Source organism: Melanotaenia boesemani, chromosome 23 (genome assembly GCF_017639745.1).
Source record: "Melanotaenia boesemani isolate fMelBoe1 chromosome 23, fMelBoe1.pri, whole genome shotgun sequence".
Taxonomy (NCBI): Eukaryota; Metazoa; Chordata; class Actinopteri; order Atheriniformes; family Melanotaeniidae; genus Melanotaenia; species Melanotaenia boesemani.
In genome coordinates this window covers 19,416,703-19,440,620 of record NC_055704.1, presented here as the reverse complement: position 1 = coordinate 19,440,620, position 23,918 = coordinate 19,416,703, and the positions used below count along the sequence as shown (strand labels likewise).

The 23,918-nt window shown below is 36.9% G+C and overlaps 1 protein-coding gene across 7 annotated transcripts in view; it reads right to left on the bottom strand.

The window, feature by feature from the left end:
• The window catches only part of grm8a (glutamate receptor, metabotropic 8a), a 272,948-nt gene that overhangs the window by 43,696 nt on the left and 205,334 nt on the right, over positions 1-23,918 (bottom strand). For all 7 annotated transcript variants that reach the window (XM_041977614.1, XM_041977615.1, XM_041977617.1 and 4 more), the window contains one exon: positions 16,559-16,762. In XM_041977614.1, coding sequence (XP_041833548.1) covers positions 16,559-16,762 — 204 coding nt within the window. The remainder of the gene's footprint in view (positions 1-16,558; positions 16,763-23,918) is intronic.

Below are 23,918 nucleotides of genomic sequence, written 5' to 3'. Positions count from 1 at the left end.
AAATTCTTGTAAGAACTTGAATTTGTAGAAGCTCCTACGATGAAAACAGAAAGCACTGAAGGACCACTAAGAAAACACAAGTGAGCACAACACACTGATTCACTTGCATTAACATAAGAGCCATCTCTGTCAAGTGTCTGAGCTTGAGTTTAATATTTGGGAGTGTATGAAGTGCTTAGAATGTGTTTCCTTTGCTTGTAAAAATCCTCAAAATGTTAACTGAAAAGAGAATGCGAGGGCCTGTAAGTGCAATCTAACATTTAAAAAGGGCAAGGTATCATAGTGAAAAAGTCCCTGCCGATGTGGTTTCAAGGAAGATGTTGGTTCTCTGCCAGTCAAAGACCAAATTTTGCAACTTCCACGAAGAATTAAGCTTCACTTCTGACTGTTGGCAATAAAATATTATTTGTCCTGGAACTTTCTCAAGAACTACCAGAGAAGCTCACAATGCAATAATTACAAAATTAAGCAATAATGAAGTTAAGAAAAGACAAATGGCAAAAAAAGAGCAAAGTTGGCGGAAGAAAGAAGACCAGTTGATCGTCATCCCCATTACAATTAAAGTACATTTGCTTTCTCATCTTAGAAAGCTACAAAGTAGAATACAAGAACGCAAAAGAGCTAGACAGCACAAATGCATCTACCCCTGCAGTGGTTAACTTCACAGAGACAAAAAGACAGATAAAGGGAAAAAAAGTTGGAGGAAAAGTAAGCCTGACATTTCCTGAGGACCTGCTGTCTCTCTGATGGAGAGATAAAGAGGTTAAAACTCCTGCAACACACCAGAACAACTTTATTATTTAACTATTGCATTTTGGCTCAGGACCCTCAAGGGGTCACTGTGCAACCAGTACTTCAAATAATTATGAAAAGAAAAAAAAAAAAAAAACAAACAAATAAACAAAAAAAAAAAAACAATCATGTGCATCCACACACAAAAAAAAACGCGATTGGGCAAAGACCAATTATTATTCCAGACTAGAAAAGGGAGGAAAATGTTCAAAAGAAGACATTAGGGAAAACATGTTTACTCCATATAGAGACATACAATCGAAGGCTGGCCCAAACCTTGAAGATGTCAGGCTCATATAACATGGGCCCACCCAAAGAACCCTTAGTCAAAGTGCTCCAATAATAAAGATGTAAATGTATTTGAGATCAATTAGCACAGCTTTTTAAAACCTGGCTAACAGAGATAGAAACAGTCAAGTGGAAGTTGAGGGTCGAAAGGACAGCCTACATGCAGAACCAGTAACCGCTTTCGTGTACAGTATCTTTTCAAGCCAAGACTGATTGGGTAGGGGGTAAAAATTGACCAACCTTTGACATGCCAGCAGAACTGGCCCACCTAACGTTTGCATTACAGCATGAGAATATGGTGCTGTGATGATGTGACTAGCATACACTGTGTGCTACTCATGACTATCTGGGTAGATGGTATGAGGGATATATGAGACCCACATGGTACAGATCACACTATAGTCCAGCACTGATGAGATCATGTTACACCTTCTCTAATTTTGCACTAGCGTAATGATTTGTTAAAGGAGGCATGGGCACAGAAAAGAAACAGGCTTTTTGGTTCATGTGCAAATGGTCAAAACTGGTTTAGAGAGGGCCTCATGAGTGAAGCCATATAGAATAACTAATGCATGAAAAGGGGTTAGATAGACCTAAAAATAAAGAAAATGAAGAAGTGATGGGCTGATAGAGAAAGCACTAGAAAACTAAATGTTTACGACAGGCAAATGCAAAAATGACACTGCAGCATGCATTAATAAAACATGGGTGTGTGTGTTTGTGTGTTCTGACTTTGTGCCAACAGGCGCCCATCTGTGTGCCATGCATCGATAGTGCTAATAGGGGAGAGTGACACAAAGACAGACAAAGAAACTCAGAAAGAGAAAATGAAATGACAGACTAAAAGGGATAATGAAGCCTGAACTCATGCCTCATGCCACAGAAACAGTCATTTTCACAGCGGTCTCCAGCGGAGGAGGTAACAGAATCTAAGCAGCTGCTTAATTCCAGTCACCACAGCTTCTTGCTTTTTTTTTTTTTTTTCCTCCTTGTGCTGAAATTTTTTATCAGATAAATTCACTTCTTTTTTTTGTCTTTTCTGAGTAAGTTCTCAATGATTGCTGCAAATATACCCTCATGGCCAAACAGCTGCTTTTCCTTCCTCTTCTCTCATGTTCAAAGCAGACCCCATACCCTCTGTTCATTTTTTACCTTCTGGCTTTGCTTCATCCCTCTGCTTACCATCTCTAAATCTAGTTTTCCCCTCCTGTTTTCTGTGCGTTTTCAAAGCCCCAGCTTTCCTTCCTCCTGCTGTATATCTGAAGTGTTCTCTCCCCTCAGCCTGTTATCACTTTGCCTTGTCTAAGCAGAAAAAATAGACAAGAAGACACTTGAGAGAAAGGGAGTAGATGAAAGAACATCAATAAGAAACAATACTTAGTTTTAAGAAGTCTATCTGCTAAACATTCTTCCCTGTAAAGACATTAATCAAACACTTTGCTACAGAAATGTAAATGTAGAGGACAAGCTGAGAAGACAGTGTGGATGAGGAGTAAAAATTGAGGTTATTTCGTAAAATGATGTACTTTACATGGACACAGAGCCAGCTTTGTACTGCAATCTCAAGTAATTTACAGAAACAATATTTTTTTCATGATCTGCAGTCTGAGTAAATGGGAAAGAGAGAAATAAGAAGAGGCAAAAAAAGAGGGAGAAAACAATAAAGTTGATCAAAAGAGACAAAAAGAAAATGTAATTTAAAAAGAATGGAAGTGAGGGAGTGGAAAAATAAATAAGCCAAAACAAACATGACCATGCTTGGCAGCAGAAAATGTCAGGAAAAAAATAAAAGAGAGACTGGGGTGGCATGAAAAGGATGTTACATTTGTGCGAGTCATTAGAAGCATATTTCTCGGTTTTAATGAGTGTTGTTGTGCATATGCATGAGAGGAAACAACCAGTTTATTTTTTCTTTCTTACCTTTCTCTTACCTATAAATTCATTGGTCATTAAGCATGGACAAGCAAACTATAAATAATTATACAAATGTTATATTAATATAGTCCAAATTATTAACTGGCATTCAAAATTATTCTCAAAAGCTGGAAAAAGAAATGGAAAAAATAATCAAAATTTGTACATTTAAAAAATATTGATGTAATATTAGTGCTTTATTTTGTAAAAAGTACAGGAAAAGTTTTGGTACCCCAACAGATTTTAGATTTTGGGGAAATGGTTTGTTTGCATGCCTCATTTGGAAAGGCTGAATTGTGAAAAAAATCTGAGAATTGCTAATATTCGGACTTCTTAACCATAACTTATGCACCATTTACATACGTAAATATGTATGTCTGAGTAAAAGGCTGACAAACATCACTGCCCATTTTCATCCATGCTGGATTTACATTTGCAGGTCTTAGAAAAAAAAGAAAAATAATAAATTAAATGACATTGTCATTCATTTTATTAGGAAAGCAAAGACAACTCCACATCTAACATGTAAATGTTATAAATATATCTATTGCATTAGCCTTGAGTGCAAAACTAGTTAGTTAACTGTCACATTTGCTACAGAAATGCATTTTTATGCATCTACTTTAACTGCAGCAGAATAATAAGAATAACATGTCAGAAGTTACAAACTGCAGGTTAAATTTGTAAAGAGCCAACACAGATGTGTGGAGGTTTCAAATCATGCCACCTACACACCTACCACATACTATATGGAAAAACTGCAGTCAGTGAATGCTTAATGGATTATTTTATGAAGAGCTGCGATAACAGAGTTTATTTATTTGTTTATTATTTCTGTATTTGTTTGTTTATTCCTTTTACTTATTTATTGTCTGGTACTTTTACTAACATTTTCCGGTTGCAGATGGAATTATTAGATTTACTGATACATTAATTTAACAACTGGACTGCGTCTCTAACTTTTTGCTGACATGCTGCACCAATGTGTGTTTGAGTAATCCTCAGCAGCTATGACAAACCTGCGATGAAAATGTGCCTAAGTTACACAATTAACCAAGTATCCAAGTTTTAACTAGACTAAAATCCACCTTGTTTTCCACATGTGTTTCAGCTGGTCTGAGATGTCAGTCATGGTGTTCCCCAGTGTGTGACAGCAGAGAGCACTGTTCATTATCTGGTTATTTTGAGACCTAATTTTTCCAAATAACTGATGGTTTTAATCATTCATGTTAGGCTGGTTGGTTAACCACATATTATTTGTCAAGTTACCATCTTGGAATACTGATGAAGGTTTGTCTAAACAATCCGACACATTGTCATTAGAGAAAACGAACAATAACATCTCCAAGGTACACTGAATGAAAAGACTCCAATGTCATTGACTGTTTACTTCAATGACAATAAAGAGTTCAAAAGTGGCCACAAAGCTCATAAAACCTGAGGTTTACAAAGTTTGGTGTTCTTTACAATCTTTTTATATGCTTATTTAACCACATCTTCCTTTATGGCAGTTGGTTAGGTTTAGGCATCAAATACACTTGGTTTACAGTATTATAATTCATTAAATTAATAAACATTTCACTGCACAACCCACTGAAAACTGATTGTAAAGGCTTTGAGTCCCATAGTTTGTTGTCGGTCCTAGCACAACAACAACGTTCAAATATGACAAATATAAACATATATGTTGATGATGCTCAATCATCTTTCATGACCTTTTTTGTGTCATTGCCTTTATCCATCCAAGCTGATTATACTACAGCACAGCCTTACCACACAAACACAGTATTAAAATAAAAATATGCAGACTTTATATCAGTCAGATCAATGCTGTCTGCCATCTGGTGAAGTATGCCTGTAATTTTCTTTTGCTGAAGCTTGCATTTTAACATCAACGCCACGATCCTGACATTAAAAAAAATATATATATGTGGTGTCAGAGGAAGAAAAATGTGAAAACCTAAGATTTAGTAGTCTTTTGGGATATGAAAAAACAAATTATTTCTGTCTGTCATTCCTTAAATTCAATTAGGCTTAAATTCTCAGTTGTTTTGTATCCACGTAGCTGCATTTGTCTGTTCTTTGTTTGGTTTTTGTCAGATGGCTTACATATCCATCTATTCTGACTGAGAAGATAATGACTCAACAAGAGCAAAACTGAACAGTGGAACATGGCCTATGTCCACTTGAGCTGCTGGTCTGTCAGTATATTATTATAGTAGAGCTATTTGGGTGTCACTCCATAACTGACATGGACATTTTACAACAACACAATCACAGTTTGCAGCTAATCAAAGGATCTTCTAGTGAGATGTGAACTGTAAGAGGGTAAGCCCTCAGCTAGAAAGAATCACCTGGAAAAATCAGTCTCCGACTTACAACCTGCTGCTTGTAAGTGGGCAGCAGGTAGTGTCAATTTAAGGATTTATCTTTGTGTGTGACAGAATAACAGCAGAACACAGCAAAAAGACACCTGTGGATCATTGTAATCAGCAAATAACCATAATTCTCTGTTTCAACAATGACATCACCTGACATTTAGGAACTCACTAATGGTAAACTAATGTTCATTCTGCACATTCCTGGAGCTGCCGTCGCCCCGCAGCATCCCGAGGCTGAGAAACAGCACTTTTTTTCAAATGCATACTGGTTAATTCAGCAAAGAAACACAAGAGGACATTATCGGAGGAAGCAAGGAAAAGAAAGACAAAGAGCTCAGAAAAGAAAGATGGATGCTAAATGAAGAAATAGCAAGGAACTTTTTGAAGTTTTGAACGTACTTGTGTTTTAAACACAAAATGACAATGTAAACCACACAAACAGTGACATCTATTGACCACTGTTGGAATTGTTGACATATTTTAAGTCAATTACTCTGTTCCACAGCAGGACTGAATTGCTTTCCCAAAAGTTGATCAGAAGTCTCAGATGAATGGTTTTCTGTATATTGTAGTTTTGTTTTTTCTTCTGGGACAACAAACAAACAGACTCTTCGAACACTTTGTTATTTTTTTCTTTAAAATTGACAAGTTGTTAGTAAGACAATGATTCTATGTCCATAAATATTATCTGAAGCAAAATGTTAAAAAGGTTAGAAAGTTAAAGGGCATCAGGTATTTTATCAGTGAAAATATCTTGGTTAAAATGACCAAAAAAATAAAAAATAAATAAATACATCAAATAAATGACCTCCCCCAGGTTAAATAAATGTAATTCTTGAGTGGACGTGATCTAGATTTGTAGTGTTTCCAGCACAACGTATCCCCTCATCTAGTTTCCTTCCTTCAACCTGGAGTGTGAACATCGAACTGAGACATCTTCCTCTTTCCCTCATTTCTATTAAAGCTATACTGCCTACAAAACATTCCTTTTCAGGTGCTCTTGCAGTTTCTTGCCCATTAAGATCATCAAGCCAAAGTAAAGTTTATTATATCCCAGTCAACTCAACCCATCTGCATTACTGTCTTTCTTTTCTATTGGAGTTGATTTTACTCTGCATTTGGATGTCTCCATTAGTCTATTCTTTAATTTTACTTTTGCTGTGCACTGCCTATTCTACCCATTTTTCTTTCTTTGACAAATAAATAGAGAGTAAATGACTTTTCCTTCTCACTCAGTTTCCTGTTAGCCATTACTGATCGAGCAAACTTCATCCCTTTTAATTTTTTTCCCAACACACCACTTTTTCCATTGTTTCTGCACAATCTTCTGCCAACAAGCATTTACATTCTTCAAGTAAGTAGCCCGTTCTTTACCTCTTTGCACTCTGATTGATTCTCCTTCCCCCTGTTCCCCCCCTCATCTATTCTCTTCATGCACTTCTCTTTAACACCTTGGTACTCCCTATTCCCTCTAACCCTATCTGTTACCTTTCCTTCCTCAAGCTCTCTTCAATAATAATGCCTAGTCAAGTTTATCAACTCAAAGCAAGTTGCTCCTCTGCTACTATTGTGTCCTCCCAGAGGTCATTATGAACAGGTGAACTTCGTCACCCTCAGCTGGTTAGTCTCATCAGTGCAATCCCACCCCATTTCTGTATATCCCCAGGGTTGTTCAGTCAGGTGTACAGATCATGATCTCAAAGTCAAGCCTCTCTAATTAGAGCAAGCTGGTTCCAGTGGGGATGTCCATCTTGACTCTCAGCAGGAAATATTATCCAGCAGTGAAACCAATCAGTTTCTTTCTATGACATGATGCAGACACGTGCATGAGCCTTTAGCATGAAAGACAAAAGTTACAACTTCTTTTTCTATCCTCGCTTTTACTTTGCTAATTTAACTGGCAAGCTTACAACTAAACTCTGATTAGTGAGAGAGTAAAGTAAATTTATATACAGCCTGATTCAATACATGATCAATGACACAGAAATGACAAGAAAGCATAAAGAATATAGTCCATTCTCAAGACTTTCCAGAGATCCACAAATCATGTTGCACAGGAGCTTGTGACTTCTCAAGAGGGCCATTTGTCAAAGTGGTGGAGTCAGAGTGAAAGACTAAAGCTGCAGACTGTGGCATACGTATTTTTTTTACATTAAGTTTTGTCTGATTGGGGGGATGGGATCAGGGTATAGGAATCATCATTGTACGAATATCATTTCTGTTTCAGTCAAATTCAGAGTTAAGTATGAGTCTATATTCAAGATTCAAGATCTTTATTGTCAATATGCAAGCACAACAAAATTTGCAGGAGTCTCTTGGCTTAAGCAAATATAAATAAGAAACTAGAAATATAACAGGCACACACACTTTAATAAAAAATAAAGCTATAAAACATTATACGATACAAGAACACCTCTATATTTACAGAAAATGAGACCAGTGTCAAGTGTTCACAGTCCAGGAAAGGTCAGAGAAAATGTGGATGCCCAGGAAGTTAATGTCGTCCACATGTGCCACTGCCTTCTTGTTGATGTTAAGAACCAGGTTGTTCTTGGAACACCTTTTTGTGAGACTCTGGATCTCTTCTCTGTCTCATCATTGTTGGTTATGAAACCCACCACGGTGGTATCATCTGCAAACCTCACAGCCATGTCCGTGGGAGGATGGGAGAGTAGTCCTGTGTCAAGAAGGTGAAAAAGAGAGGGCTGAGCATACAACCCTGTGGCATTCCAGTGTTGAGGATCAGTGGTGAAGATGTTGACTTCCATATCCTCACCACCTGGGGCCTGTTAGTCACTGATCCAGGCGCAGAGTGATGCTGACAGACCCAGGTTGTGGAGCTTCAGGGCCAGGTGTTAAAGGCTGAACTGACGTCCACAAACAGCATCCTAACATAGCTGGTAAGATGCTGCAGGTGAGTTAGGGCTGTGTGCAGTGTCATTGAGATAGCATCCTCCATAGAACAGTTCTCCCTGTAGGAAAATTGCAGACTTCTACCAGTTGGTCTGCACATAATTTTAGTGGTAGAGTGGGGTCGTGGCTGACCTGCTGGTCTCTGCTCTTGTACTGTGTGATGGTCTTCATGCTTTCCCACATGTTAAGTGTGCTGTTGTCAGGCTGTTGTGGTGTGGACCCCAGCCTGCACTTATTTGGGTGGTTGCTATTGGCACACCTGAGTGGACATATCCCCAACATATTGTTTCCTCACAGCAGCTTTAAGCCAGATGTTTAATACTTTTAGTAGTTTTATTCAGTTTAGAGACAAAAATTAAGGAGTCATGTTTGTGCAGAATGGGGAGGGGGGGCAACTGCTTTGTTTGTGTGTGTATGCATGTGTGCATGCGACTGTGTGAAAGAATATAATGAGAGGGCTTTTTTAAATTGCTATTGCTATTTTACTGTTTGAAGGCTTGTTTTATTTTAATATGCATTAATTGTTTTTATCATATAAAGCTCTTTGTGTTGCCTTTGGCATGAGAAGCACTTTATAAATAAAGCTTGATTTGATTAGATTTGATTTAACTAATCGAACATGAGTATGTATTAAAAAATTTGTTAGATTAAATAAATTAAATAATTAATATATTAATGGATATAGAAAAATGTTAAAAGAACTTCAAGATTTTTTAAAAGTTTTTTTTATGAGATTTTTTTCTTTATACTTGACTTTCAAGGTTTCATTCAACCTGTTTAATTTTTCAAATTTTTGTCCTTAACTGCATGTATTACTCAGGCACTTTGCAGCTTTTTCTGTACTCCTTTAGTTTAACCAAAAGAAAAAAGAGCATGCTTTGGAAGGTGGTTGTTAATCACACAGATTTCCTGATTCAACAAGTCTGTTTTTCTATTCTTTTTTTTTATTTCAACTCTTTAACTGCCACTTCTTCTCCACCACAGAATGAAGTTACATTGTGTTTTTTGATTAAAGCTAAAAAAAGAGTCCAATAAGATCTTACATTTTATTCTATACGGATACAGCTTGATCTTTAACTTGATTTGTTTTTGTTTGGGATTTTCTCATTTATATTAACTCTGGTCTACGCTGTGTACTGTTTTGTGTTTGGCTGTATGAGTTTTATATAAGTGAATGTGAGTGTTTGCCCAGATAAGCCAGTAAACTCACAGACAAATAAAATCTGGACAGCACGTTGTGTCACTGCAGCTCCAGGGTCAGATTCCTTATTGTTAATCTTATTTGCTCTGCAATGCACCAGACCCTGTAGTAGGCTTGTGTCTGTGATTCAGAGGTAAGTCTGGGCGGCTTACTTCAGGTTAGCTCTTCTTTTGAATAAATGTTGCTTATAAAAATATATATTAGTTTATTTAATAAAAAAAATAGATAAATATTAAATAATAAATAATTAGAAATATATATGTTCCACTCATACTGTGTCAAGTCTAGTTGATATGTATTCTTCAAAGCGGTATGATACATAAACATGGTAAATTTCTTGCAATCATGAATTATCATAGTAAGGCTACACAAGCCACACTCAGAATAAAAAAACAACAATAATAATAAAAAAAAATCAACAAAAAAACAGAGTTGTTTTGGAGAAGGAGCATTTCAAGGGTTTGAGGACATGGCTCATTATCTGTCAGCTATTGGCACAAGCCAAGCATGGGTTAGTGTTTCAAACAGCTGGGGACTCAAGTCTGGGACTCAGACTCACGTTGCTCCTAAGTTGCACATACAGTGACTTCAGATTTGAGTCATAATTTGAGTCTTATGAACAATCTTTTATTTTAATATGTTTCTTCCTGATCTTCTTTCTGTCTCTTCACCTCCCATCTGGTGTATGTGATTCATTTCTTCATCACTGACACTGACCTAACGTCACAAAACAGATGCGTCTGCATGTGCAAACAATGTCAACAATGGCAGCTCCACTGAGCACACCTGTTGCCGCCTCACCATTTTTTTTTAACTTGTGGGTATAAAAACTTTATATAAGAGATAAATAAAGAAATATACTGGGTCTGCCTCGTGTAAATTCATCAACCACCTTCAACACACCTGGAGAGGTTAGTCACCGTAGTATAAAAGCTTTACGTTGGAAACTATGTTAGCAACAAGCTTACTGCCACAAAAAAGAAAGCATTTAATAATGCCTAAATAATGTACGAAAATAATGTTAATTTCATTAGATTGACAGTCATAGAATATGTTATTGTGCCATGTCCTGCCTCAGATAACATTAAATTAAGACCAATAAACCATCGGACCCATTGGAAACAACTTGATGTTAAAAGGTCTGTTTATTTGAAAAATGAGTTACAGTTGTTTCTGCTTTTAGATCTATCTATCTATCTATCTATCTATCTATCTATCTATCTATCTATCTATCTATCTATCTATCTATCTATCTACCACCTCTCTCTCTCTCTCTCTCTCTCTCTCTCTCTCTCTATACATATATATATATATATATATATATATATATGTCTTTCTCTTATGGTACATATTAAAAATTCTTAGTTATTTCATAGATTAGGAGCATATTTACAAATCTGAAACAATTTCCATGTTCATCAACAGGTTTTTTTTTGCAAATTGTCTACAGAAATTGTCCACAGGAGAGGGATAGAGGGTTTGTCAGTTCAAGCTAATGATCAGTGCTGTTATAAAATGTTGTCATATAAAGGGAAAGTATGGATCAGATAATAAAATATCAAATGTTGATACTAAGACATTTTCACCCTTTTACAGAACATTGTTAATTTTGAATTTGATGGCAGTAGCACATTTACAAAAACAGAGCAGGAAAAGGCTGGAAAAGTAATTGGCACAAATCAAAATCAACTAAAGAAGCATTTGAGAAATTCAAAATAGCCAAATAGTTTTTATGAAATAGTAAAAACAAATTCAGGTTTTAACATCTGATATGTTGTTTATGTTCCATTAGGAATAAAATATGGTTTTATGAGATTTACAAATGATTGCATTTTGTTTTTATTTACATTTTACACAGTTCTGGTGACCTGTCCAGGGTGTACCCTGCCTCTCACCTACTAAACGTTGGGTTAGGTTAGGTTGTTGGGTCAGCTTCTCCACGACCCTACATTGGATGAAGTGGTATAGAAAATGGATGGATGGATTTTATACAGTGTCCCAACTTGTCTGGAATTTGATGAAGATAAAATAATCATTGATAATAACTTCTTTCCGTGGCTTAACTACATAAATAATGTTCAGAAAAGATTACTTAAAATATAGCCTTTCACATAGCACACCTTATAAGACCAGACTTCTTTTTTATTTCTCAGCATAAATTCTGTTCCTTTCCGTTTCTGTCAGTCATATTAATCTCTTAGGTTGTGTAAGTGAAGTGGGCTTGTAGCGGATTCAGCCGGTGAACAATCCCTATTTTAACAACTAAAAATCCTCCTCTCCCTCTAACTCTGCCCGTTCTGTCTCAGAGCTCCTCGACAGGTAAATTGGTATGGATCCAAATTGAGCATCCAGCAAGCTCAGTTGACTTTCATTTTCTTCCTTTGAGTGAAACAGTAAATAGTTAGAGCTACCCTCAATATTTACCCCTTATCTTCTTTGTTGTTATCAATATCATGTTGATCTGAAACAAAGGCCACATTCACACTGCAGGTCTTAATGCTCAAATCAAATTTTTATTTTTATTTTTTTTTTTTCTGTGGTCACACATTATCAATGCAATGGAACCTTCATCACGCTGAACTATGAGCATTATGTGGCCCTGAAGTGACACAAATGCGCAGAGTAGCGATGTGCCATGTGCGAAAGAGCCGATGCTTTGAAGAGCTGGCTCGCATTGAGTGAGAGCCGGCTCCCAATTTTTTTTGCTGCATGCTTAGCTCTTAGCGCTCAGCCCCAGCTCTGCCCACAGTACTGCTTTGTTTGTATTGGCCTGCATGGACAGGTGGCCAATCACGTGTGAGGATATAGGACCATACCGTTTTGTGAAAACAGAGGGGGAATGGACGGCGCTAGACAGCAGACAGCCATGAGGACAGTATGTGAATGAGTGTGTTGTGTCATCAATCCCTACTCACAGAGAGGAGAAACTGGATCAGTCATCCAAGATGGCATCTTGTTTTTCTGAATGCCAATCCACACTGAGGATATTAATGCTGCTTTCTTGAGTTTGGCTGTCATTCTGTTTTGTGGATTTGTTTGCTGTTTTTTGTTCATTTGTCAAATAAAAGAGCTTCTTTGAAATATTAAACAAAAAGTAAGTGGTTTTGTATCAGAATAAATGCACAAAAGTAGGCAATTTATAAGGCTTCTCGTAAAAATGCTAAACACAAAAGGGGTTTAAAAACCTGTAAATTTTGAGAAATTAAGGTAAATTATGGCGCTTCAAAGATGCTAATTTAGAGCCGTTCAGGAGCCAAAAGAGCCAGTTCTTCTTTAGGAGCCAAAGCAAAAGATCCGGCTCTTTGAAAAGAGCTGAACATCCCATCAATAGTGCAGAGCAAACACATCACGTAGTGAGTAGTATTTATGGATGTAATAGATGCTTTATGTCTCTTTATCAATTTGGAAGTACTTGCCCGCTCTGAATCGATAAAATTATGCCTAGTTGATGAATAAAAGAAAGAGACTAAGAAAAAGGAGAGCACAAATGTTAACAATGGCCTTTTGTGGAGGAGTGGCTTCTATATCTGTACAGAGGCACACAGTCAATGCAGCTGAGTTTTTCTGTGCAGAGTCCTGCACGGATCCAATTTTGCTAACTCCAAACCGCTCGACCCGTGGATAACTTCCACTGAAATCTCGACCCGACAATGTTGGATATAAAACGTGACCCGACTGCATGTTAACACTTTGTAATTGTATAAACAAACCTCATGTCCATCCCTTTATTGCATTAAATTAGACTGCATTAGATTAGTTAACAGATGTAGCAAAAGGATCCAGCAGGCTTTACAGGCCTTCAACCTTTAAACAGAAGCACAGCAGAGGCTCAGACCCTTTAAAGATAAATCTAGAAAGTACCCAAAACAAAAATGAATAATACATCTGAACTCAGATCACTGCTTTAAGAAATATGACATATAGATTCATATTATGTTATGCTCTTTAAAACACACTTATAATCACCAAGCCACCCGGGTTTCATTTTACAATTTGCTATAGATCACTGCATCAGACCTTAATAGTGAAAACAAAATTATATTTCTGAAGCAGGAACAACAATAACTTCAAGTGGGCAAAATAGAGTAATCATCAGTTTTCTGTGGAAAAAAAATAAAACAAGAAGAGATTTCTTTTCAAAAACTAGATGGTAAAGGTGAACAGAGAGCAACTGATATTATGGAATCACTGTAGCTTGTGTTAAATGTGGTACAGACAGTGGAAAGAGTGGAAATAGTTCAGCACCAGAGAAAAGAATTTATTTTTTTTGTACGACTTTTTAGACGTTGAAACAGATTGATCTATAGAGGATGTGACAGTAAAAGATGTCCATATGCACATTTATTACATTATAATTTTTAAATTTTAAGAGTGTTCTATCAGAAGGTGTCTCCAGATTATGAAACAGCCTTATCGCTGGACATCCAACATCTCATTTCGTTTTAATACTATCTAATCCAGTATTTTATTCCCTTGGCTCTCTAGCAGCTCGTTCTGTGTACGACAACCTTCAGTGATTGAGAAGGGTTTAGTGATTCATCTGGGGATTCAGTTTGTGACCTTGAGTTTATGGGATGATTTCTGTCGCCTCTAGGCCTGCAGCAGATAAAAAAATAAATAAAAAAAACACAAACCTGCTGCTGCAGTATGAAAGAGCAATCAACACCTGTCTGCAAATGGCTTTCTAACACTTGTAGCAAAAGCTGACAGGAAACAACATGCACTGACAAATATGTTGCTCTCATTCTCACACAGGCATTTTCATGCTTTTTTAATATTACCCCCTACATCAGACAAGCATTCCTGTAATCTACACAATAGAGCAGCCTCTCTGTATGCTTTTCTGCTCTCCCTCATTCAGATTTGATGTATTCCACACTGTACTGGGCAGAGGAACACAGGAAATGAAAAAGGAGGCAGAGGAGCATTGAGAGAAAAAAACGGACATTAATAATAAAGTATTAAAATTAGATTTTTGACGCTATTTGGAATTCAGCAAATGTTTTTCACCTACTTAATGACACAACACTAAATATCTTGAGAGGTAAAAACACAGCACCATATTTAAGCAGAATAGACTAATTAACTAAAACTGATGGCTTACAAAAAAAAGAAAGAAAATACACACATTCATAGAATTTCTTTCATTATTTTTCAATTTATTGACCTTCAGCATTTCATTTCAATGCATCTAAGTTTTCCATACATGATGATTTAAACAAATATAGATTTTCTCATATGTTTGCCTTTTGTCCTCATGCAAAAGCAGTTTTGTGGTCCTAAAAATGACAGGAAAATACTTCACCCTGGAAGAAAACACCGTCCAGGGTAAAATTTATTAGATAATCCAGTTGTGCTGTTTCTATGTGAACTGGCATTTGTGGCTTGACGTGATTTGTGCAGCCATGTGTGTGGCTTGCATCACAATACGCACTGTTAAAGCAGCACTACTGAACTTTAGCAGCCTAACAAAGTCTAATTTGGCATCTGTCATGCATCCCGTCTCCTCTCTGGGATCGTACCAATAAGTAAAAATCTGATTTTGATTCTTGTCGTAGCTCTTGCTCTGTCATGATCCCTTGTTCTTTTTCTTGCTTCCTCTGATAAAATCCTCTAGTGTTTCTTTGCTAAAGCAGCCGCAGTTTGCATTCTAATTTGCCAGTGTATTGATGCTGGTGTGGGATGTGGTGCGTTAAAGCAACGGCAGCTGCAGGAATGTGCATAATGTCATTGTGCCATCAAAAACAGGTCAGAGGCACAAAGTTTTAAGGTCAAAAAGTTTTCTAGCATTACTAGATAACTTTTTGATTGTGATGGTGCTAATGTGTTTACATGTTTGCATATAAAAGTAAAGTTAGTTGCCAACTCAATCTCCGATGCAAGACAGAGAGATACAGAAGATCCTTCCTTCCAGCAGCTATCAGGCTGAAGAACAAAGCCCTTAATTAATTAATGTGATTGATTTACTAAAAAAATTACTACTACTACAATATTGAATTTCCCTTTGGGATTAATAAAGTATTTTTCATTCATTCATTCATTCATTCATTCATTCATTCATTCATTCAACTACATTGTCGAATGAAGGGGTTAGAGATGGAGGCCAGATTACTGCTGTTCAATCATGTCAGTGTGTTTTCATGGCACTGTGTGGACATGATTCTTTTGGGGGAACCTCTAATTCACTGTAGTTTCTCTGGTGTAAATTTATGTGGCAGTGTGTTTGTGCATTAGAAAAAAAGTTACTGTTGCCTGAGTTCATAACATCCATGTTAAGGGACCAATAAATACGGCTCAGATGATGGACTCAAAAAATAGAAAAGACGCTGCTATCTTGGTCATTCTTATCTTATGAGTCTCCTTCTTATGATTTAACAAAGGTTAAAAATATGCCTTACAAACAAAAGTTGCTACTAATTAAAAGCAGGTTTCTGGTAAAACTGAGTTTTCAGAAGCAACTTTAAAGAAGACACTGAGTTTGCAAGTCTATGGAAAGTTGTTTCATTACAGCCGAGTCCTGACAGAAAGAGGTATAAGATCTATGTTCCGAATTTTTCACTGTGCTCTGCATTAAATTGTGCAGTTCGTTATCTCATGAGTCTATCCTTCCCTTTATTTCCCCATAAATATAGTTGATGGTAAAAGAATATAAAAGATGTCTAAGATAATACACATGCATTCTTGAGAAAGGTGGCACCCTTAAATTTTACACTAGTGCTAGCAACTAAAAGAAAAGAAAAGAAAAAAAAAAAAAAAAAAAAACGACTTTGATTTAAAGTCTTGCCATTTCTTTCACTTTAATTGCAAAGGTTTATTTTTTCCAATTCTACGCTCTGTCTAGAAGCACTGATAGCAGAAAAAACACACTTGAAAGAATAGAAACATGGGATGAGGTGAGGAGTTTATAGGCCAGGTGGATAAGGGGTCTGGCTTTGCTTAGTGAGATAGTGTGTTTTCTTTGTATGCATCTATGAGATGTTCCTCTGTGTTTTTCCAGCATCTAAATCCATCTTGAATTGGAGAATTTTTGTATTGATATGTGAAAAGGTTGAAAGCCAGTAAAACTCACCCGTGAAGTTTACAGCACGAATGTGGCTGAGCAGCTCTTTGCCATCAATGTTGTTGGCCATCCGTGGACAGAGGCCTGGGTACCCATAGCAGAGCTCCCGATGCATGCGATGCAGAGCGTGTGCCATGGCGTAGACTGCATCCATCACAAACTGAACCTTCCCTTCTTGCTCGTAACTGGAATCCCGGCCAACTTTTTCTAAACCTGTTAAGAGACACAAGAGCATACAATTTTTATATTTAGAATAGAAAACTTCAACAGTTAAGATGGCAAACAATTGAGCAATGATGGAGAAAAGTGGTGGCGACTGAGGAAAAACGACAGTGGAGGATGAAAGAAAAGTAAGGCAGAGACAAAAGCAGGAAGTAAGCGAGAGAGAGAAAAAAAAGAGATGAAAATGTGCAAGACAGCTTGACCAGTGGACAGGCAGCAGGGCACTCAGCTTAGCAATGACAAATACCTCCTTACAGTCCATTCTCGCCCTGGTAGCAGAGCTACTGGAGGAAGAACAACATGTTCCTTCCTAAAATCCTCTGAACTACTGATAATGGCATTTCTGTGTATGAGAGGATGGTCAGAAAGTGCTTGCAAAGGGAGAAAAAAACAAAATTCTCTTTCATAACCATGTTACAAAGCAACTGGCCAGGAGCAATAGCCTTTATTATATATGATAGTATATCATTAGGCTGTTTTGATCCTTTCCCTTAGCTTACCTTACAGATTAAAAAATTAAAATATCGTGCAAAACTTAATTTATTTCAGTGATTCAATTTGAAAAGATAAACTATTATATACAATCATTACATGCAAGGTGAGATATTTCAAGCATTTATTCATTATAATTTTGATGATTATGGCTTACAGCCTATGAAAACCCAAAGATAAAAATCTCAGAACATTAGAATATTACATGAAATTAATAAACCATCTTGTTTAGTATAGTCATGCATAAAAACTCAGTACAAGGTTTGAGCCCCTTTTGCATTAATTACTGCCTCAGTGTGGTGTGGCATGGATGTCATCACCCTGTGGCACCTCTGGGGTATAATGGAAGAACAGGATGCTTCAGTAGTGGCCTTCAACTCTTCTGCATTGCTCAGCCTCATGTGTCTCATTCTTCTCTTGGCAATGCGCCATAGATTTTCTATGGTGGTTCAGGTCAGGAGAGTTTGCTGGCCAATCAAGCACAGTAATCCTTTGGTCATTGAACCAGGTTTTGGTTCTTTTGGCAGTGTGGGCAGGTGTCAAGTCTTGCTGGAAAATAAAGTCAGCATCTCCAAAAAAGCTTTTCTGTTGAAGGAAGCATGAAGTGCTCTAAAATCTCCTGGCAGACGGCTGCATTGACTCTGAACTTAATAAAGCCCAGCAACACCGATGACATGGCTTCCAAACTAACCCAGACTGTGGAAACTTCACGCTGCACTTTAAGTGTCTTGGATGGTTGCTACTCCATTCTTCTTCCAGACTCTGGGACCTTGATTTCCAAATGGAATCAAGGCCTTTTCTCATCAGAAAGGAGCATTTTGAACCACTGCTCAACAGACCAGTTCATTTTATCTTTAGCCTAGGTAAGATGCTTCAAAAGTGGTGTTTTGTTCAGGAGCATTTTGAAAGGAGGAATGTGACATTTGAAGCCCAGATCCAGGATCCATCAGTGTGTGGTGGCTCTCGAAGCACTAATTCCAGCCTCAGTCCACTCCTTGTGAAGCTCCCTAACATTTCTGAATGGCCTTTTCCTCTCTAGGCTGCAGTCATCTCTGCTGATTTTGCACCTTTTTCCTCCACACTTTTTCCTTCCACTAAACTTTTTATTTGTGTGCTTTGATGCAGCACTTTGAGAGCATCCAAATTCTTTTGCAATTAACTTTTGAGGTTTTCCCTCCTTGTGGAGAAGGTCAATGATGGTTTTCTGCACAACTGTCAAGTCAGCAACGTTCCTCATGATTATGAATTCTACTGAAATAGACTGAGAGACTATTTAAATGCTCAGGGGTCCTGTGCAGGCGTTTTGGATTAAATAGCTGATTAGAGGCTAAAATATTGAACCTTTTCACATTATTCTAACTTTTTTTTTGGGTGGGGGGTGGTTATCAGCTGTAAGCCTCAATCATCAAAATTATAACAAATAAATGTTTGAAATAACTAATCTGCATGTAATTAGTCTATATGATATATTAGTTTCCCTTTGTAAGTTGAATTACTGAAATAAATTAAGTTTTGTCCAAATTTCTAATTTTTTTTTGGTCTACCTGTACTTCTGAAGTCAAATTAATTACTGCAGAATAATGTTGAGGAATAAACATTTGCATATGTGCATTTGGGCTGCATGCTAATGTGCAAAACATACACTTGTAGGCATACACTCACCCAACCTCCATATCTGCCACCGACACAATAAGCAATGTATATTCACTCACAAAGAAACACAAACACACAAATAACCTCCAAAGTGCGATTTATTGAGGCCTTTTATGTAATAACTCATTAGCATAATGAGCTAATGAAGAAGGGGCGAGTGAAAATAAAACCTCTTTGATGCATTAAGATGGAAATCAGAAACTGAGTGAAAAATTCATTTTCTGGTTTTCCTCTGAAAGTTCAGAGAGGAGCCAGCACTATTCATTCTTTGCTGTGATTGCTTTATGTATCACTTCCACCTCATTCTCTCATACTCCCTCTTTATATCCTCTCCTCTGTCTCCCTCCTCCCTTTACTGCATCTCTCTTCACCCATTTTGTACAAATGGCAGTCACCTTCGGGCGACTCAAACTGAATCCAAACCCATCTGGGCCGAGCTGAATTAACAAGACCAGAGGCACCTTCAATCAATACGAGCACCCATAAGGAATTAATGATGTCTTGGGGATGAAATCCAATCCGCTGTTACAGAAGGCTGTCTGGCGCTCTGTATGCATGTCTATATTTGTGTTTGTTGTGACCAAGGTGATGCACAGGAGCACTAACAGAAAGTTAACTTTCAGAGCTGCATGTGTGGCAAGAAGAAAGTACTGTAGTCTGTGGGAGACTCCAATCAAAGTACAACTTCCTCTCTTTCAGCTGTATCTTCTCTAGTAGAATGTCAGTTTTTCTCTGCTGTATGTGACAGAATATGTTCTCTACTGTACTCTACACTTTTCCTCATAGCAACCTGTCAAATCTCTTAAACCAGTTCGGCTTAACTGAACATTATTGGCTAAAGCAGGTTGATTTCATGCAATGCAATATTGATTTTTGTGTGCACATATAGCAGAGGTGATCAAGAGGGCCAGTTTGATAAATATACGTATGAGAACAATGGGAACAATCAAAATGTATTGATTTGTTACTGTGACCCAGATATGAAAAAGTAACTTGCTGCTGTTGCTCATCAAGGCTGGTCAACAAGAAAGGCAGCTGAATAAATTGCACTAACCTTTGTTTAGATGCAAAAATGTGTATTTTTGGCCAACAAGCTGCTCAACATTCAGATTTACCCACAGTCACACATCAGTGGTCACTGAAAAAGAACTTTTCTCATTAACATCTGGTGACGAGCCCAGTTTTTAAACCCAGCCAAATCTGAATGGAGTCTTCTTTATTTCCTGCCAGATGCAAGCACACTCTATGGAATAACTTTTATTTTGTTTGTTTCCTCCCTGCTGTTCTTTCTTTGATTATGATTGAGAAAGATTTGGTGTACAACCCTTCTGTCTAAATAGATGTTTTGAAACACATTTTGTTGGTAACAAAGCAGTGCACTGCTGAGGTGTATGATAACAAAATATATTTTTAAAATGACTTTTTGTTTAGGATTTCTTTTTTTTGTCGTCTCTGTTTTGTTAAGTGCGGTTTTGTCTCAGCTGTACTTTCATAATTGACATTTAAAAAAAAAAAAAAAAAAAGTTATGTTTCAGACACCTTGAAATGTTGTATTTTGATGTTTTTTTTTTTGTTCTGCTGTTGTATTTTTTGTGTAATCTTAGTTTTGAGTTGTTGTAACGCTTTTGATATTTGTCCTTGGATTTGATACTAATCGGCCACCGTACAATCTGACTATTGTGTGTCAAACTGTAAAACTAAGACCTCAAACAACCCTAATAATAATGGGACCTATGGTGCTGAAGCCAAATGAAAGCGTTGATCAACACTGTGGGGTGAATATCCTATTTGACAAGCTGCTGTGTGTTACTATGGAAACAAATGCTGTTAGAACAGTTGAGCAAACGGAATTTAATGTAATTAACTAAATGATTGACTGCTTGGATGGTTTAGTTGGGTACCAGTTAGCATCATTTCTAACTCACAGTATTTCATAACAACTATTACCTAACACCATGATGTAGATTTTACACTGAACAATAAAGACTCCATAGACCATTTTCCAGCACCATTTAAACCAGTCAGCTAAGGGAACTAAAACAATACAAATGGAGCTTTAAACTAGAGTTGATCTGAAGTAGTCTTTCACTGAAACATTGGTATTTATTTTTCTTTCTTTTGTTATGTTGTCAGGAGCCTTCATTGCAGCTTGCATTGTTTATCCAATAATAGATTGCCCATGAAAGAAATTTACCAATATCTTCAATTAAACTGAGAAGCTATTTCTCAGAATGTGATACACTGGTACATACTTAGTATAGCTATAAAAAATGAAAACTTGCACTTGACTTGGCCCAAATGACATCAGAAGTGTTGAGGGAAGTGCATTGCATGAAGTGCACGATGCATTACCTTTGATTAGTTTAAAGTTAACTGCATAATAAAATGGCAAAGACTAATAAAACTTAACTTAAGGAAGCTTAATTTATGTGCACAAGTCTGGAATATGTGCAAAAGAATTAAATATTTCCTCAAGCCCTGTTGACTGAAGCAGCAGACTGAACAAAATGACTGTCTTTAAAATACAAAAACTGTAAGAAAAAAATTAATAAAAAAATAAACAGTATCAGTGGGGATCAACCAGATTTAACAGCTACAAAATACTTAAACATCCAAAAGAGGATCAACAAGTATGAGTGTATGGGGGAGACGAAAAGGACACAAACACTCAAAACCTCCGCTAGAGTTAAATTTGAGTGGGTGGTGCAACAAAGAGGCAACAAAACTGGCAAAACAAGACTAAAACTCCAAACCAAATAGGGCTTTGAAAGAGCATGTCAGCCTGGGATATCTTTTTAAAGCTGAATGTAGCATAAATAAATCTCTGTTCAGACTGTCAGATTACAGAAAAATGGGTTATAAGTTACAAAGCCAAATATTAATGATTTATACTTTTACCAAGTACATAAAATTAAGTTTCAAATCATGAGAAACTGATCTGATAGAAATGTTTAAACATAGGAAATGTGTTTACTGTTGTTCATGTGATATTTTGTTACCCAGATGATGGTGACACATGCAGGAAGCCTCTCCTTACCAGTGGTTTTTAATCCTGGTTTGATGTAAGAGTCCCAACAAATAAAACATTCTTCCATGTTGCTTTTATTTGTCCATGTATTTTATAGTAATGTTTTGACTGACTTTTTCTGCAAAAGGATTTAAAAAAACAGATGCCTTTGCGGTCGAAATAGATTTGATTTTCTCTGTCAATTAAGTCTGCTGTAGTATGTAATTTGAGTTTTGTATGATTTGACACAGCATAGACTAATTATTCATTTATTTTTTTTATGAGTGATGATGTAAAGCCAGATTACTTTTCTGTGATTTTAGAATTGTTTTCTACGTTATAATAACGGTACACAGACACATATACTCTGTATATGCACCCACACCCACACTAGATGACTATGTGACTCATCTACTGCATCTTTCCCAAAGCATCAGAGGATGTTGCAACTTGTGCTTTGAGGGGTCAAAGCCTCAAAACTATTTAAATGGTAATACAGAGAAACTCTGTCACTCAGGCTCAACGAGAAAATAACAACAGTGGCAGTGAAAATATGGATTTAAACATCAGGGGAATTGCTCTATTGTACAATCTAAACTGAATAAAATATGTTCTAAGAGTGAAGCATCCTCGTTTCCTCACTAATAAACCTCACACCCCAAGGCTGTCTGTCTAATGTTCTACCATAATCACAGAGCTACTCTATTTTCCGGACTATAAATCGCTCCAGAGTATAAGTCATATCAATCATAAAATGCATCATGATGCTCAGGTACTGAGAAAGTATGAAAATGTATACATGATATTTGGTATATAAAGACACCGACACCACTGTGTAAACAAGTCTGCCCTGCCGCTGATGAAATTTCACGTTAAATAGGAAATAACCAGGTCAGTTGTTCATTGCACATCAAGACACAGACATTGAGCCGCAGTAGAACCGGACAGGAAGTTGAGACTTCAGTGTTTGTTTTTCTAAATTACATTTGCAGAGCATTGCCACATTTCCGGAGGAAAATTCCACTCTCTTATTATGGTCTGTAATAGTTCGTAAATAGACTTTATGTTCATATGGATCCATTCATATCATATAATTTACATTTGTAACATCTGAAAAAAAAAAATCATAATTCTGAAGACATGGAGGCTTATTTTGCCATGACAGTGCGCCAAGATCGTTTATGTAGCGGAAACCCTGAACACATTCAGCTTCATAATAGCATAAAGAACATACCTGGGAGGCTGAATAGGCTAAGTTTACATAACAAGCCAGCAACTCCAACAAGCAGGTTACCAGTAAGCAAGTTCACCAAGCTCCTGATCCCATTGCACATCACTGAATCCATTGAAATCTTCATCCTCAGTGTGGCTTTTAAGCAACTCCCCCAACTGCTGCTCAACTACTGTTTTCAGCTGCGCATTTTACTACCTTAAGTTTGTAATCTGCACAATAGGATTTTCTTCTTGGGGGCATTTTGTACCTTACTATCAGTCGCAGGACCAGCCAAACTATGAAAAAAGGGCAACTTAATACGGTAGAAAATACAGTAAATTATGTCAAAAGTCTGGAAATTAGGCTAAACAATACACGGATTGGGTAAAATTGTAAAGTAAAATTTGTAAGCGAAGCTTAAAAACCTGAAAAAACAAAATCAAAACTCTGAATGAAAATTTAATACAACTGTTAAAGAAACCCGAAGGTCATAAGTTCCTTCATGAATCAAACAAGATTGCTCCATGTACTCATTTCCAGCTAAATGTCATGTTTTCTGAAGTTGAAGGCTCCTTTTTTTCCTAAAATACATTATAAGCTCACGCTTGTTTGCATTCAGCATTTGTGCAAATTCCCATTCAGTGGAACAGCAGAACAAAGTATTGTACTTTGAGCCATAGATCAAGCTGCCATGCAATAATGAGAATTTCTCTCTGCTGTTCTTATGAGATGTGAAAAGACATGATGCATCATTAATCAGCATATCGCAAGAAAATGCAATC